General features: G+C 28.0%; 1 protein-coding gene across 1 annotated transcript; it reads left to right on the forward strand.

Moving 5' to 3' along the window:
* The first annotated feature begins 8,391 nt into the window (after positions 1–8,391).
* LOC130951634 (protein HEADING DATE 3A-like) lies at positions 8,392–14,965 on the forward strand. The gene is made up of 4 exons (XM_057880332.1): positions 8,392–8,636; positions 9,373–9,434; positions 9,559–9,599; positions 14,739–14,965. Exons 1-4 carry the CDS (start codon positions 8,436–8,438, stop codon positions 14,963–14,965), a joined length of 531 nt encoding a protein of 176 aa, XP_057736315.1. The 5' UTR covers positions 8,392–8,435.
* The last annotated feature ends 191 nt before the right edge of the window (positions 14,966–15,156 follow it).

The raw sequence follows: 15,156 nt of genomic DNA on the forward strand, positions 1-15,156 counted from the left end.
TAAATTTTAGTTAAAGTTTGGACCATTTGAATAATCAAATTGTTGAGAACCGGTTGGTTCGTCAAAAACCAGCCAAAATTGATCGGTTTGTTACAAATTGTGAACTGGGCAGCTCCAGCGCCTTTTGTAACTTCCCAAGCATTTGAATATTAAAAAGTATTCAAAAGTGCATGAGTATAGATTCAAACTCATGTCCTCCACGGCTCCACCCACACAACAACATACCATATGCCACTAGCCTAGTTGCTTTATTACCAATTTATATGCTAATTATTATATATATTATATACATATTAAATTATTTTATATTTATTTAATTTAATTTTAGTTTTATATTCACTTTTTTTAATTTAATATTCTTTAGATTTTATACCATTATTAAAAGGGAAATTTACGTTAATAATTCAAATAATTGCCAAAATTACGTGAATCTCCCAAATCATAAAATGCTACGTTAAAGTCCTAATTTGCATTTAAATCGAATTGATTAAATTTAATTTATGCAAACACGTAGTAAATCGAATTCATAGGATTCGAATTACATGCATACTGAATGTCCTAGTAAATCGAATGCATGGAATTTGATTTAGTCACGTGAAGAAACCCATGGTAAATCGAAATCAATGGTTTCAATTTGATGGTTTTGGTAAATCGAACCCATAAATTCGATTTACATGCAACAACGGTCTCTACTAATTCGAATTTATTGACTTCAATTTATGGCGAATGTGGCTATATATACAAATCGAATTCATTTCATTCAAACTACAAAACACAAAAACCCCACACCCAACCCCAACACTTAGATTCAAAAATTTTGGAAAGCAACCCAGGATCAAATTTGTACACATGGAGGACAATTCGAACCGTCTATATCAGCTAGATGGAGTCACGCATATTGCTGGTGCCGTTCACCTCGAGGTTAGTGAAATTTTTTTTTTAACATAAATTAGTCATTCTAGTAATATTAACATAGTTCGTGTGGTAGTTTCTTAGAGTCGTTAATTAGGGGTTATTCAATTTTTTTTAATATAAGTGTATGTTAAAAGTAGTAAGTTATTAGGTGGTTAGATTTTGATAACTTGAAATGGTACCTAAGAAGGTTACTTAGGATTAGAATATGTTAGATTTTTTAAGTTATTAATCTTATATTCAACGAGACTTGGTTTATGATTAGGATTAACGAACTATAAATTTTTTGAGTTTTTTAAAACAATAAATATAAATATTTTTTAGACTTGTGACGCACTTAAGCAATTTTTGTGTTAGCATTTTGTATTTTCTGTGTAAACGTGTGGGACTATATGCTTTGAACATTGTTTTGTGACGATTGTGATAAAAATCTATCGTTGTCCAGCCCCATCGATGCATCACCAGCATGAGACAGCAACACAGTTAGGGGTGGAAAAATGTCAGGCGGCCTACCAGGGGCCTGTAGCCTGGCCTGTGTTTGGCCTGATCTAACCTAGCCTGTTATAAAATAGGCATAGGCTCAGACTCTTATAAAAATCTTATTATGTTAATAGGTCAGGTCCAAACTCACTAATTAGCCTTATAGGCCTGTCAGACCTGCCTGACCTGTTAATACATAATTACATATATAAATAATTTTTTTATTATTAAAAAAATTAGAAGATATTTTAAATTTATTATATTTAATTATAAATAGTTTTGTATATTTTAAATACTTTAAAATTTAATTTTTTTATAAATATTAAATATCACATATTATATATAAATATGTTTATTAAAAAATAATTTTTTTTAAATAATATTTTTATTTTTGTAAAAAAAAATTATTAAGCCTTTTAACAGGCTTCAAGCTAGGCCAGGTTTAGTACTTTAAAAAAAGCCTATAGCAGGCTACAGGCCAGGCTCAGGCCAATTGACTACATGACAGGCTAGGCCTGTTAAAAACAAAGCCTGGCCTGTTTCCAACCCTAAACACGGTATGCCATTAGATGATAGGATCGTTCCGTACTTTCAGATAGTCGGTTTGTACTATCTTGCAAGACTGAACGAGACTTGGTTTCAATTGGACGAATTGGTGAGCACATTTGTAGAGAGATGGCGGCTTGAGACGCATACTTTCTACATGCCACTCGGAGAGTGTACGATCACGCTCCAGGATGTAACGTACTAGCTAAGGCTCCCGATCGACGGTCAGTATGTCAGCGGATGCTTGACAGACTTTGCGCGACATATCGAGGGTGGTCGCTCAGCGTGAGTATGGTTTGAGGAGCTATTGGGTGTATTGCCTCCTGCGAACTGTATCAACAAGTTCATAGTGAAGTGTAGATGGTTTTAGGAGACATTTAGTGGGCTTCCGCAGGGGGCAGATGATGAGATGGTTAGGAGGTATGCCTGTGCATATATCATGATGCTCCTGTCGACGCAGCTATTCGAGGATAAGTCAGGTATCTGCCTCCACATCCGTTAGCTACCCTACGTTGCCAGGCTAAAAGACATGGGTCAGTATAGCTAGAGGTTTGCTGCATTGTTATGGCTATACATGTGTATGTGCTGTGTGTCGAACAGAAATGCCATCAAGTTGGCCGGTCCACTGCAGCTCCTCCAGTCGTGGATCTTCTGAAGGTTTCCTGATTTCCGGCCAGATAGATTTGATGTCTTTCATTGGTCGTTGGCGTACTCTCCTTTAGTTATTCATCCTATTTTCAATAATTCCTCACTTTACTTTATTGTTAATTAAATGTTGTGATTTTCAGATGGTTAGGTTATCAGTCGACGTTGAGCGACAATAGGCCTCGTGTCACGTATTGGAGGTTTAAGATAGATTTACTCCAACCCAGGAATGTGAGTATTTATGGTTTCGATATGTTCATATCTAATTTGTCCCTGATAAACTCCAATTTATGGTTTATCTTGTATTGAATTTAGTGAATTTTATCAACTTATCCCACATTTATTTAATAAAATTGCATGATTTTATGAATTTCTCCTAAATTGTGCTTAAGAGTGAAAACATACTTTTTAGGTTCTTAATTTGCTAAATTTAATTCACTTTAATTCCATTCGATACCTTGATGTGTTTGATGAAGAGATTTCAGGTTTAGAAGGAAAAGATTGGGTTGAAAAAAATGAAAAAAATCATACAAAAATGGAGAATTCATGAAGAAATGAGGTTTTGGTAATTTGTCGAGTTTCGCGTACGCGTGGCGTACGCGTAACCATAACTTTTGTCAAGCGACACGTATGCGTGACCTTCGCGTACGCGTGCCACTTGTCACATGACCAACTTAAAGGAACACACTGGGGGCTATTTCTGAGCTCATCCAGGTCCAAATCCAATTCATTTCTAAAGTATTTAAAGCCAAATTCAAGAAGGAACAAGGGAGAGAAATTAGTGTAGCTTAAGAATCATACTTTAGGTTAGTTCTAGAGAGAGAAGCTCCATCTTCTCCCTAGAAGTTAAGATTTTTAGTTTAATTTCATCTTAGTTCTTGTTAATTTTTCATTTTGGGATATTTTTATGTTATTGAACTCTTGTTGATTTTTATTTTCTTTAATGCAATTGATGTCTTTTATGTTTCTCATTGTTTAATTGAGTTATTATTGTTATTTTCTTGTATTTGGTAACTTTAGATTTTATATTTCTTGCACTTTAATATGCTTTTCTTTTTATGCACACCAAGTATTTGATAAAATGCTTGCCTTAGTTTTAGAGTATATTTTTTAGTATTCTTGGCTTGGAAAGAGAAATTAGGCAATCTTGAGTCATTAATACCCAATTTGGATTGGTGACCTAGAGTTGTTAGTTAATCTTGTTTCCATTAACATTACTTATGGATTAGGGTTAACTAGGCATATTTAACTTTCTTCCGGAGCGAAGATAACGTAATAGACTTAATTCTTGGTAATTATTGTGTTATGATTAATGACTAGGATAAAAAATATTGATTCTCAATTCTTGCCATGAATGCCTCTTTAGCACTTGTTATCTTTAGTTGTTTGCTTTATTTTCCTGTCATTTAAACTCTTGCCCATTTTATCAACCTACCCAAGAAATCTCATAACCAATAATTGAGCTCTCGATTGCAATTCTTAGGGAAAACAACACAGGAGTAATACTCTCAGTTATTTTTATTGGGTTGAACTTGTGACAACCAAAATTAAACTTTGATTGAGGGTTGTTTATTGGTTTAGATCTATATTTCGACGAGATTATTTTTGTGTGAAAATTCTAAACTGATAGTAACCTTACATCAGTCCCATTTTGAAAACTATTTCATGTGTGCCATCCGTATTAATCAGGTCAGTATAATAGGAGTTACGTTTGAATTTTTTTGTTGGATCTGACAGACCTAAATGAACATGAAAAATCGATATGTCCAAATTTTGAAAAGATTAAGAATTTAAATGTATTTTTAAACTTTCAAAGGCTTAAATATTTACGAATCAAAATGTCAAAGACCTATTTATCCTTTTCTTCATATTTTTATTTATATAGAACCGATTTTACCGATTCAATGATTGAACAAGTAAATCAATAAACTAATAGCTTGATCAGTTCGATTACCGATTCAGTTCTGTCACTACTTTTTTTTAAGCTATCATTCTAAGGGTCAATTGGGAATTGCCAGGTGACAAAAGTTTGACATACAACCTGTGCGTCCTATGTAACCTATATCAAAATTTGCCCCCACTTGCTAGTTGCTACAACCCACTATTTACGAATCGGTCCTTGTTTTTCTGGTTATCTTCATTTGTTCCCCTGGTCCTTCAAAGTCTGAATTATTCTTTTCTCACCGAAGCGAGCTCCCTATAAGAATTATGTATTTGAATAATTCCGAATCCGAATGTACGCGCAGCATGCATATAGTTAGATTAGGGTTCACATGTATCCACGTGCGCTACAGTGTTTGGGCGTGACAAAGTATCTATATTCTGTACTATACTTTATTTGAGCATGTTTGGAATCATTAAAATAAGACCGTCCTTTATAAAAAAATATTTATGTTTCATCTAAAATTTTAAAATAAATTATCATTAAAACTAATAATTTATTATAAAAAGTATTTTTAAGTAAAAATAATATTTTAAAACATATAAGTATAAGTAATAGTTTACTTTTAAAATCATAATGGTTTTTATTAATTTGATTTCAACTATAAAATATTAAATAACACACACAATCATTTTATATCTATTTTTGTAATTATTTCACTTAAAATAGTTTCTTTCACACATTCCAAATGCAATAGATTATTTTAAAAAAATAAATATTATTTTAATTTTTAATATTTAGGATCAAAATCAAAATCATTCTAAAACTTATTTTTAATTCAAAATCGTCTTTAACATTTTATTTGCTATTAAAATCGTCATTTTAATTTTTTTTAACAAAAATACCGTTATTTCCATCGTCCACCATCACCATCTCTCTTTACTTTCACTAATTATCAGCCATTTTTCTTCTCTCAACTATTCATCATCAATAACAACACAACATTTAAATTTAAAAATTCATCATCAACAATAACACAACTTTAAAATTCAAGAACAACGCTAACAACATATCATTTATTGTTATTGAATCCTTCAAACTCAACAATAATATCACAGTAATTTATATTTCTTTTGAAAGTAAAAAATTATGATAGAGAGACAAGAGAGATACAATGTTGTAACACCCTACCACACAAAATTTTACGTTTAAGACATAAATTAGAGATAGTGAGTCGTTACGACCTTTAAATATAAAAATACGTACATAAATATAGTGAAAAAAATCATAACTAGGAGTCTTAAAAAAAATTAATAAAAAATGTATCAAAAATTGCATCACACATATCTGGATAAACGTAAATAGATAAAAAAAAGATAAAAAAGGATAAACTATATACATAAAAATCAGAATTCCAAAAGATACAAATATCCAACTCTAGATTCGACCTACAAAACTAAGACCGTACAGAGTATATATATATATATATATATATATATACCCAAAAGTCTAAATTCCAAAATAAACACATGTTTCTCCGAGTTAGCCTCTAAGAGGGATAAAACATACAATATACAAAGTGGAGAATCTATTTACATATATGTACATAAATAAAACACAAACACTAAGTCCCGAAAATAATTCTTCGCTTCTAGAAGGTCTCCAGTATCCTCAATGAGGTGCCTCACAACCTACATTTGAAAAACAACAATATATGTATGGAATGAGAATTGAGGGTTCTCAGCATGGTAAATGTGCCCGTATAGTTAATATAAAAGGTCCCAAAAAAGGTAGAGGCAATCCTATAACTCCGACACACAGAATTAAACTTAAAGGAATACACTAAACTAGTAGAAAAGGTATTCATCATATGCATTTGTATATTTTGTATGAGTGTACATTTGTTTTACCTTCTCTAATTGCTTATATGTGATTAACTGCTATCTGATCTGTTTACATTAACTGTTATCTATACCTGTGCTTTTTTATTTGACTTGTATGTTTTTCAAACTGAGAGACCCCTCGTTTGGCGGAGGCGTGATGAGGGTTGTTCCACCGGTATTTCGAAGGTTGGAGGAGACAGAAAGTGAAGTGTTGAGTTAAAGTTAGATTTAGAACTTGAATACCTTAACTAGTTTACCTAATTTCTGGTTCAGTATATTCCTTTAAATTTAATTTTGGGTATTGAAATTCTATGATTGCCACTGGCTTTCCCAAGACCTTTTATATTAACTATGCGGGCACCTTTATCATGCTAGAACTCCCAGTTCTCATTCCATATATATATTGTTATTTTTCAGATGTAGGTCGTGAGACACCTCATTGAAGATACTGGAGAACTTCTGGAAGCAAAGAACTATTTTGGGGACTTACTGTGTTTGTGTACATATATGTAAATAGATTTTTCGCCTTGTATATTTTATGTTTTATCCCTCTTATATGCTAACTCAAAGAAACAAGTGTTTATTTTGGAATTTGAGTTAGACATTGGGTTATATATATGTGTATGTATACTTTGGACGGCCTTAACTTCGCAGGCCGAGTTTGGAGTTTGATATTTGTATCTTTTAGAACTCTGATCTTTGTATATAGTTTATCCTTCTTTTCAATCTTCTTTATCCATTTACACTTATCCTGATGTGTGTGATGCGATTTCTGGTACGCTTTTGATTAACTTCTTTTTCAAGACTCCTAATAGTTATGATTTATTTTGACTATATTTATATACATATTTTTATTTTTAGCGGTCGTAGTGCCTCGCCACCTCTAATTTACGTCCTAGCGTAAAGTTCTGTGTGGTAGGATGTTACACAATAAGCTCAAGAAAAAAGAGAAAGGGAGAGTTGGTCAAGGCCAAGTGCAACCAAACAAACCTAACCCCATACAAACAGAGACCCGAAACCCTACCCGAGCCTAACCATGCCGACCTGGAACCTAACCTTATCATTTTTCCCATAGCTCGTGCTTCTCTTCTGTGACCTGCCTTCGCCGGAGCTAGCTAATACAATACAATTGCACTTCGACGAAGAGAACTTCAAGGAATAGAGAAGTCAGCGCTTTGACCCTCGTGGTTATCGCTGCTCACCCATTGAGAGACCGAGATCACGACGAAGAGATCCACCTCTATGCACAATCTACCTCTATTGCCTGTGGCATTCCTGATTTCGCACTGCCTCTGTCTTTTCTTGGTTCTTCTTGAACTCATAGCTTCTCCTTCTTCTCAGTGGTGCCGCTTTGATATGATACCACCTCTGCTTCTCCTTCTCCTTCTCTCTTTTACTTTAAAGAGAGAGACTTGGTTGACGACGATGGCATCCCTCAATTCTGTTGGCGTCGGCGCTGTCCCTTCTCGTCCTCTATTTTTCTTCTTCTTTCATTATCTTTGCTTCTCTCTTCTCTTTTTTTTTTTTTATATGAATGTGTGTGTGTGTGTGATTGTTAGTCTGATTATGATGAAGAGAGGGTTAGTAAGATAGAATTAGTGAAATAAGGATAAAATTGTCAAAAAGATGATTTTAATACTAAATAAAACATTAAGGATGATTTTGAATTAAAAATAAAATTAGAAACAATTTTGATTTTGACTCCAAACTATAGAGATTAAAATAATACTTATCCCAATTTAAAACTATTTTTTAGCTAAAGTATTTAAATATAAATTGATTGTCACATACTCAATTATTTAAAATATATATATATAATTATTGAAAGAAATTTCATTTTTCAGAATTTCCAAACACGAATAACATTGTTTCTTTTCTTTCTTTCAACCTTTTTTTCATAATTGGTATTCAATAAAAAAACTCAAAAGGAGAATGAATGGGGACCAACCCTACACACCCCCTTGAAACTATAAATAGTCCCATGTATGTTATACCAAATATAATAAACTCGTAGAATAAGACAAAAACAATTTAACTATTTGATAGTTAGTATTAGTTTTGCACTATATCAAAATTCCAAGCTAGCCATGCCAATTGTTAGTAAGGACCCTCTTGTAGTTGGGCGCGTGATTGGGGATGTTTTAGACCACTTTGAAAGTTGTATTCCAATTAGAGTTACTTACAATAATAGAGATGTTTGCAATGGATGTGAGTTCAAGCCTTCTCAAGTTGTCCACCAACCCAGAGTAGCCATTGGTGGAGATGACCTCAGGATCCTCTACACTCTGGTAATATACTACCATTCATATTATGTTAAACAGTTTAATATAAAATATTAAATTAGTTGACGCTTTTTAACTATTCACCTGAAGATGAGATTTAACTTAAGTATGTATTATATTATATAGTTTAGTCAAATATATTAAAATATTAATAATTTTTAATATCGTCTTCGCATGAAGATATTTCTGTGTGAGTCGTTAATAATTTGTTTTATAAACGAAAGAGTTATATTTAAAGACAAATTATAACCAATATAGTAACAAATCAACTTAAATTAATTGAATAATTAATTTATTTATTCACTTAATCAAATGTCAAAAAATTTAAATTTTATTTTATACTTACAGCAATTTGTTAGACAAAGACCTACGGCCAATAAATCTTAGTTTACATGGTATATCTCTTTCTAATTTATCGACAAAAAAAAACTTGTATAGATTCTGTATCTCATTCCTCTTCCTTCAAATTTGGTATTTTATTTATTGAAAAAAAAAAGCAATATATCAAAACTTTTAGAATTAAAAATACTTCTCTCGTTTTTTTCGTAATTATTGTTGAGTATATAATTATCTAATATAACATTTTCATATGTTAGATATAAAATTACTAATATACTTAAACAATAGCTAAAGTTTGCCAAAACTTGAAAGAAAAATAGTTATGACATGGGATTATATATGTTTAAAACAAATTAAAGTGATTTTAATGACTTAATTAATTCTTATTTAATTTTACTTATAGGTTGCTGTGAACCCAGATGCCCCTAGCCCTAGTGACCCTAGTTTGAGGGAATATCTACATTGGTGAGTTACAATACTTTGCGCCTTAAACTATATTACAACAAGTCACGTCTTAAACTATATAGTTTTTTCTCTCCAGTTTAATAGTTTTACTTATGTAATATCTCTTTGTGTTGATTGACTTCAGGCTGATAACTGATATTCCCGCCACAACTGGACCTAGTTTTGGTACGTGTAATTATTGTGCATCTATCTGTTTATTTAGCATAATCTCGTCAACATAAAAGTTGGCCTTTTATGTATACTAGGGGCTGAACAGGTATTTTTTATTATTTTTAAGAAATTAATTTTATTTTTTGTTAATATATTATTTATTTTTAAGTTTGTTAGATAAATATTTTTTATTTTAATATTAACATGATCTTATTTATATTATATTTTATTAAAATTAAAATTACTATAATTTTTTTTAAAATATTAAATTATAAAAACACATAATAAAAAATATATATATTATCAGAAAAAATATAATTCAAAAAATAATGATAATAATATTTAAAAATATTATTTACAAATTTAACTATTTATAACTTTTATTAAGTTTAATTATTTATTTTTAATAGTATTTAATTTAAAATTGAGATAAAAATTTATATTCAAAGTACACTTTATCTTTATGCATAATTTTAATTAATAAAAAATATTTTTTTAATTTTATATTTAATTTTTTAAATTTTCTTTAATTTCATTATTTTTTTAAAATTATTAATTTATATTTTTATTATGTTATCTTACTATATCAAACACTATTCTTTCTCTTACTATTATTCTCTATACACATACATGTCATTGTCTCATTGTCATTATTATATTATCTTGTTCTCCTTTCTCGTTTTTTCTTATAACCATCTATTAACTTTTATGAGTGGTTGAAGTTTTGTTAAAAGAAGTAAGACATAAAGCATAGCGTTTAATTTTTTTTTTCAATTATTAAAATTTGATGTCAGTAATCCTAAAAAAAATATCAAAATATATTATTTTCAACTAAAATAATATATAATTGTAAGTTTTTTAACTAATAATTATAAATGTAAGTTGCAATTTAATATAGTAACTTGGGACAGAAGACAGCCATTGCTATCTATATTTCACATTTATTATTTTATTTTACATGTTTTGAAATAATGCCATTGTATTATAAGGATGAGATTAATTTTCATAATCTAATAAAAATCTTTTTATTATTTTGTTTGTCATTTGAAATTTTGAATACTATCCATAAAAAATAGTTACTTAAAGTGAAACACTATATGAAGAGAGATAGAAAACTTTTAAATTTATCGTTCTGGATTGCTTCTTATTAATCCTCACTTAATATACTTAAATTTAATAGCTTTGATGGTGGTGAATTTTTGTAATTAGTTAAAAAAGTTCAACTTTCTCTTTCTTTCTCTATCTTTCTCTCTACGATTTTGGATAAACTCAATTTTATTAGTAAAAAGTTTTTTAAGTTCAGAATATTTTTAACTTCTTATATAATAATTAGAGTTAATAAATTACCAAAATTTAAATATATTCTCTTGAACTACTTCTTGATCATATAATTGGAATCGTCTAAACGGAAAATCTTTAGACCCTAAAATTTTTAAAATAAAAAAATATGATAAAATAAATAGAAAACGTAATAAATAAAATGGTTTAAAAAATTAGAATATATATATATATATATATATATATATAGAAAAAATAATAAATTAAAACTTACGTGGTCCATGACATAGAAAAATAAAGGAAAGAAAATAATCAATAAGGTTGAAATAATAAAAAATGTATAACACAGTTCTTATTTTACTACATTTAAATATTATATGTATCTAATAATCAATAAAAATAATATTATTTAATATAAAATAGATTAAAAATAAAAAAGAGATTAACAAAATTAATTAACAAATTTCGTATCTTAGGTTGCCAGATTATTTGAAAAATCAATTAACAAAGTTCTTATATCGCTACATTTATTGTGTTATATGTCGAACAAATAATCAATAAAAAATAATATTATCCAATGTAAAATATATTACAAATAAAAAAAAGAAATTAACAAAATATGCGTGAGAATTTTTTATTCTATCACTGGTAGGTGTAGATTTTTTTTGTATCTTTTATATGTTAATCATGTGACAAACGAATAATATTAAATGAATTAATTTTTTTGCAATATAATTTAGAAAATTAATAAATGTCAAATCAAGTACTATATATAATTAAATATCAAATTCAATACTCTATATAATTAATAGTTTAGATAGTTTAGAAAATTAACATATTAATATTTTAAAGAGAATTTTCTTGCGTCTTATATATCAATCAAATAAATTGGCCAATATTTAAAACAAATAATATTGTAGTAGACAAAATTAATAATTTAATTTAGTTTCAAAGTAAATATTTACGTACTCAAATATCAAATATAATACTCTACATAATCAATATGTTAAAAAATAAAAATTATTACAAAGCAATTAAAAAAATAAGTTAACAAAATATTTATGAAACTTTTTTCATTCAATCGTTAATAGGTAAAGACATATCAAAAAATAAAAATACATATCAAATAAAAAAAACTATTTTCTTTCTACATTAAATTGATAAGATAAAAAAATTATTTTTTTTACGTTAAATTGATAAAAAAGAGACAGTACTTTTTTTTATACGTAAAAAGTTTAGAATAAATTAAAAAGATAGAGGAATTACGGAGAATATAGATTAGATAAGTAAATTAAAGAGAAAAAAATATAAGTGAATATTATGCACCTGAGAGCAGTAATCGCTGCAAAATCGTCCAAAATTTGCAACTAAAGACAATAGAAAATGATGGAGGCGCTACAAGAAAAAAAAACTATTTTAACATTTTATTTTTTAACACCATAATTAAATGTCAAAATTAATATATATTTTTGACAAATATCACAAATGTCAAATTTTTTATATTTTTTAATGAATAATTTGACCGTAGAAAATTACTTTCCAATTTTGACACTCATTTGTTTTCAATTTACTCTACTATTTCTCTTCTTCTTTGGGCTCTGTCAATTTTAACATCACACTGCTCTCAGTTTGGGATCATACTACTTATTTTTTATCTTCAAAATCTCAATTTATTCTTCAATTTCAAGATCTCATCTCATTCTTTGTTAAAAATTTTTGTTGAGAATATTTTATGGTCAATAAGTGTCAAAATAAATAGTATTTTTTACGATTAATAAGTATCATAGAAAATATATTCTCAAATTTTTCTAACAAATTATTTTTGACAGCCAATATTTATGAAAATTAAGATTTAAACTTTTTTCACAATTACTTATATGTTAAAAATACTATTTTTGACAAAACTTTTATTAACATATTTTCATAGTTAAAATAGTGTCAAAAATTATTTTTTGACAAATTTTAATTCTTTTTTTTACACATATAACCGTAAAAAATAATTTATATTGTTGTAGTGAGGCGAGGGTATTAAAGAAACGAGAAGAACGAACAGTAAAAAAAATACAGAAAAGTAGAAACCAAACTAACATAGAGTTAAACAATAAAGTATGAAGACAGTGAAGAAGGTGAAAATATTGATATTTATTTTCGTCCATTTTTTTATTTATTAGCAATTTGCAGACCGTCTGTATTTTTTTTGGAGATGTGTTATAGTTATAGGAGTAATAAAACGGTTTTTATTTTAGTGGGAAGTTATTGAATTTTTCAAAATAAATTTTATGACTATTTTGTCCTTATAATTTACTTTATGAAATGGTTTGTAATAAGGTTAATATAGTCCAAAAAAATTGGACACTAAAATCATAGTCAATCTTTTGTATTGGCTCTATATATTATTATAGATTATAGATATAATACAAAAATTCTAGTGGCATTAATTTTTAATAATTTTGGTCATTATTTGTTAACACAAATATTAAATTATTTTAATAAATAAATTTTATTAGTTTATATGTACAAAATTTAAAAAATATAAGTGCAAATTATATTAATTCATGTGTAGGGTTAGAAGTGAACCAAGTTGAGTTGAGTTAGACCAAACTCAAATTCGACTCACAAAAATTAAGCTTGACTCACAACTCGACTCATTAACAACTTAGCCTATTTCGTAAGTTTAAACTCGGCTCAATGAAAGCTCACGAACTGACTCAAATAATAGGAACATAATCTATAATTTTATATCAATAAATTATAACTTATATATATTAAAAAATATTTAAAAAGATAAATTTTATATATTATCTATCTATTAATTATAAATTTTTTATTTATATCTTACATCAAAATTATATATAAAATATGATTATAAAATTTTAAATAATTAAAAATATTAATATATGTAAAATTATATATTACTATTATATATATATATATATAAAATTATTAATACGCATATCCTATATGCATTTAATCTATACTTTTAATATTATATATATAATGAAGCCAGCTCACGAGCTAATGAGCTGAGCTTATCTAAACTCAGGCTCGACTTATTTAATTAATGAGCTCAATTCCAAGCTAAAGTTCGGCTCACCAGCTCACAAGTTCAGCTTATCAAACTATTAACGAATTAAGCTCAAGTTGGCTCATGAATTGACTTGACTCACTTTTAATCGTACTCATATGTGCAAACTCTGATAAATATATCATATATGTACAAATTATGAGCTTATTTGAAAAGTATTTAAGTGTAAAAAAAAAATTTATTTTCTTTAAGAAAAGAATTCATTTTTTTTTAATTCAATTCCATGATTTGAATGACTTTAATATACTAATAGAATAGAATTTAATTTTTTAGTTTAAAATAATTCTTATATGAGTTAAATTTTCTTCTTTTACAATTTTAGCTTTAACAAAATTATTTTATTAAACATCCACTTATTTAAATAGGAACATTTTTAATCTTTGACATTTTAAATTAAATTGGTGTGAGAATGGATTTTAAAATTACACCTTTTTTAGTCTGATTTGTAAATGAGAAAAAAATGAGAATTAAAATTTTTAAAAAAAGTTTAATTTTTTTTATTTTAGTCAAAATAAAAAAATATATAATTTTTAAGTAAAATTCATAGATTTTCAAACAACTTTTATATATTTCTTATATATAAATACCTGTAAATATAGATACAAATTATTGCTAGTAGCGTATTATAATATATAATATATGGACCATGTCTTTTGAAAATATATATACAAATTAAATAACTTCGTCAGGAGGATATAATGTAATTAGTAACAATTTTATCAAAGTACAACAGGTAATTTATTTAATTAATAAGGTTACTAATGAAATGGAATGAATACAATTATGAACAGGTAACGAGGTGGTAGCATATGAAAATCCACGACCAACTTTAGGAATTCATCGAATCGTGTTTGTGTTGTTTCGTCAATTGGGTAGAGAGAAGATTTATGCCCCAGGTTGGCGCCAAAACTTCAACACCAAAGAATTTGCTGAACTATATAATCTTGGCTCGCCTGTTGCTGCTCTCTATTATAACATTCAGAGGGAGAATGGTTCTGGTGGCAGGAGGTTATATTGATCATCATCATAATTACATAAACAATAATAATAATCAACAATAATAAATGACTACTTTCTTTTCGGTTCGAACTCAAGACAGCTGTATGCATAAATTGAACCCAGCCTAAGTTACTACTGCACGGTTCATTCTTTACATGTTGTGTATTGGCAATAAAAGTTATAGTATGTTGTTTGTTCACAGTAATATAG

This window comes from Arachis stenosperma, chromosome 9 (assembly GCF_014773155.1).
Source record: "Arachis stenosperma cultivar V10309 chromosome 9, arast.V10309.gnm1.PFL2, whole genome shotgun sequence".
Taxonomy (NCBI): domain Eukaryota; kingdom Viridiplantae; phylum Streptophyta; class Magnoliopsida; order Fabales; family Fabaceae; genus Arachis; species Arachis stenosperma.

What these genes read in the sequence shown, in the direction of transcription:
- LOC130951634 (XM_057880332.1), top strand. Translation starts at nt 8,436, where the DNA reads ATGCCAATTGTTAGTAAGGACCCTCTTGTAGTTGGGCGCGTGATTGGG. An exon ending in TCAGGATCCTCTACACTCTG is followed by an intron (nt 8,637 to 9,372) that starts GTAATATACTAC and finishes TTTTACTTATAG; the next exon opens with GTTGCTGTGAACCCAGATGC. An exon ending in CACAACTGGACCTAGTTTTG is followed by an intron (nt 9,600 to 14,738) that starts GTACGTGTAATT and finishes AATTATGAACAG; the next exon opens with GTAACGAGGTGGTAGCATAT.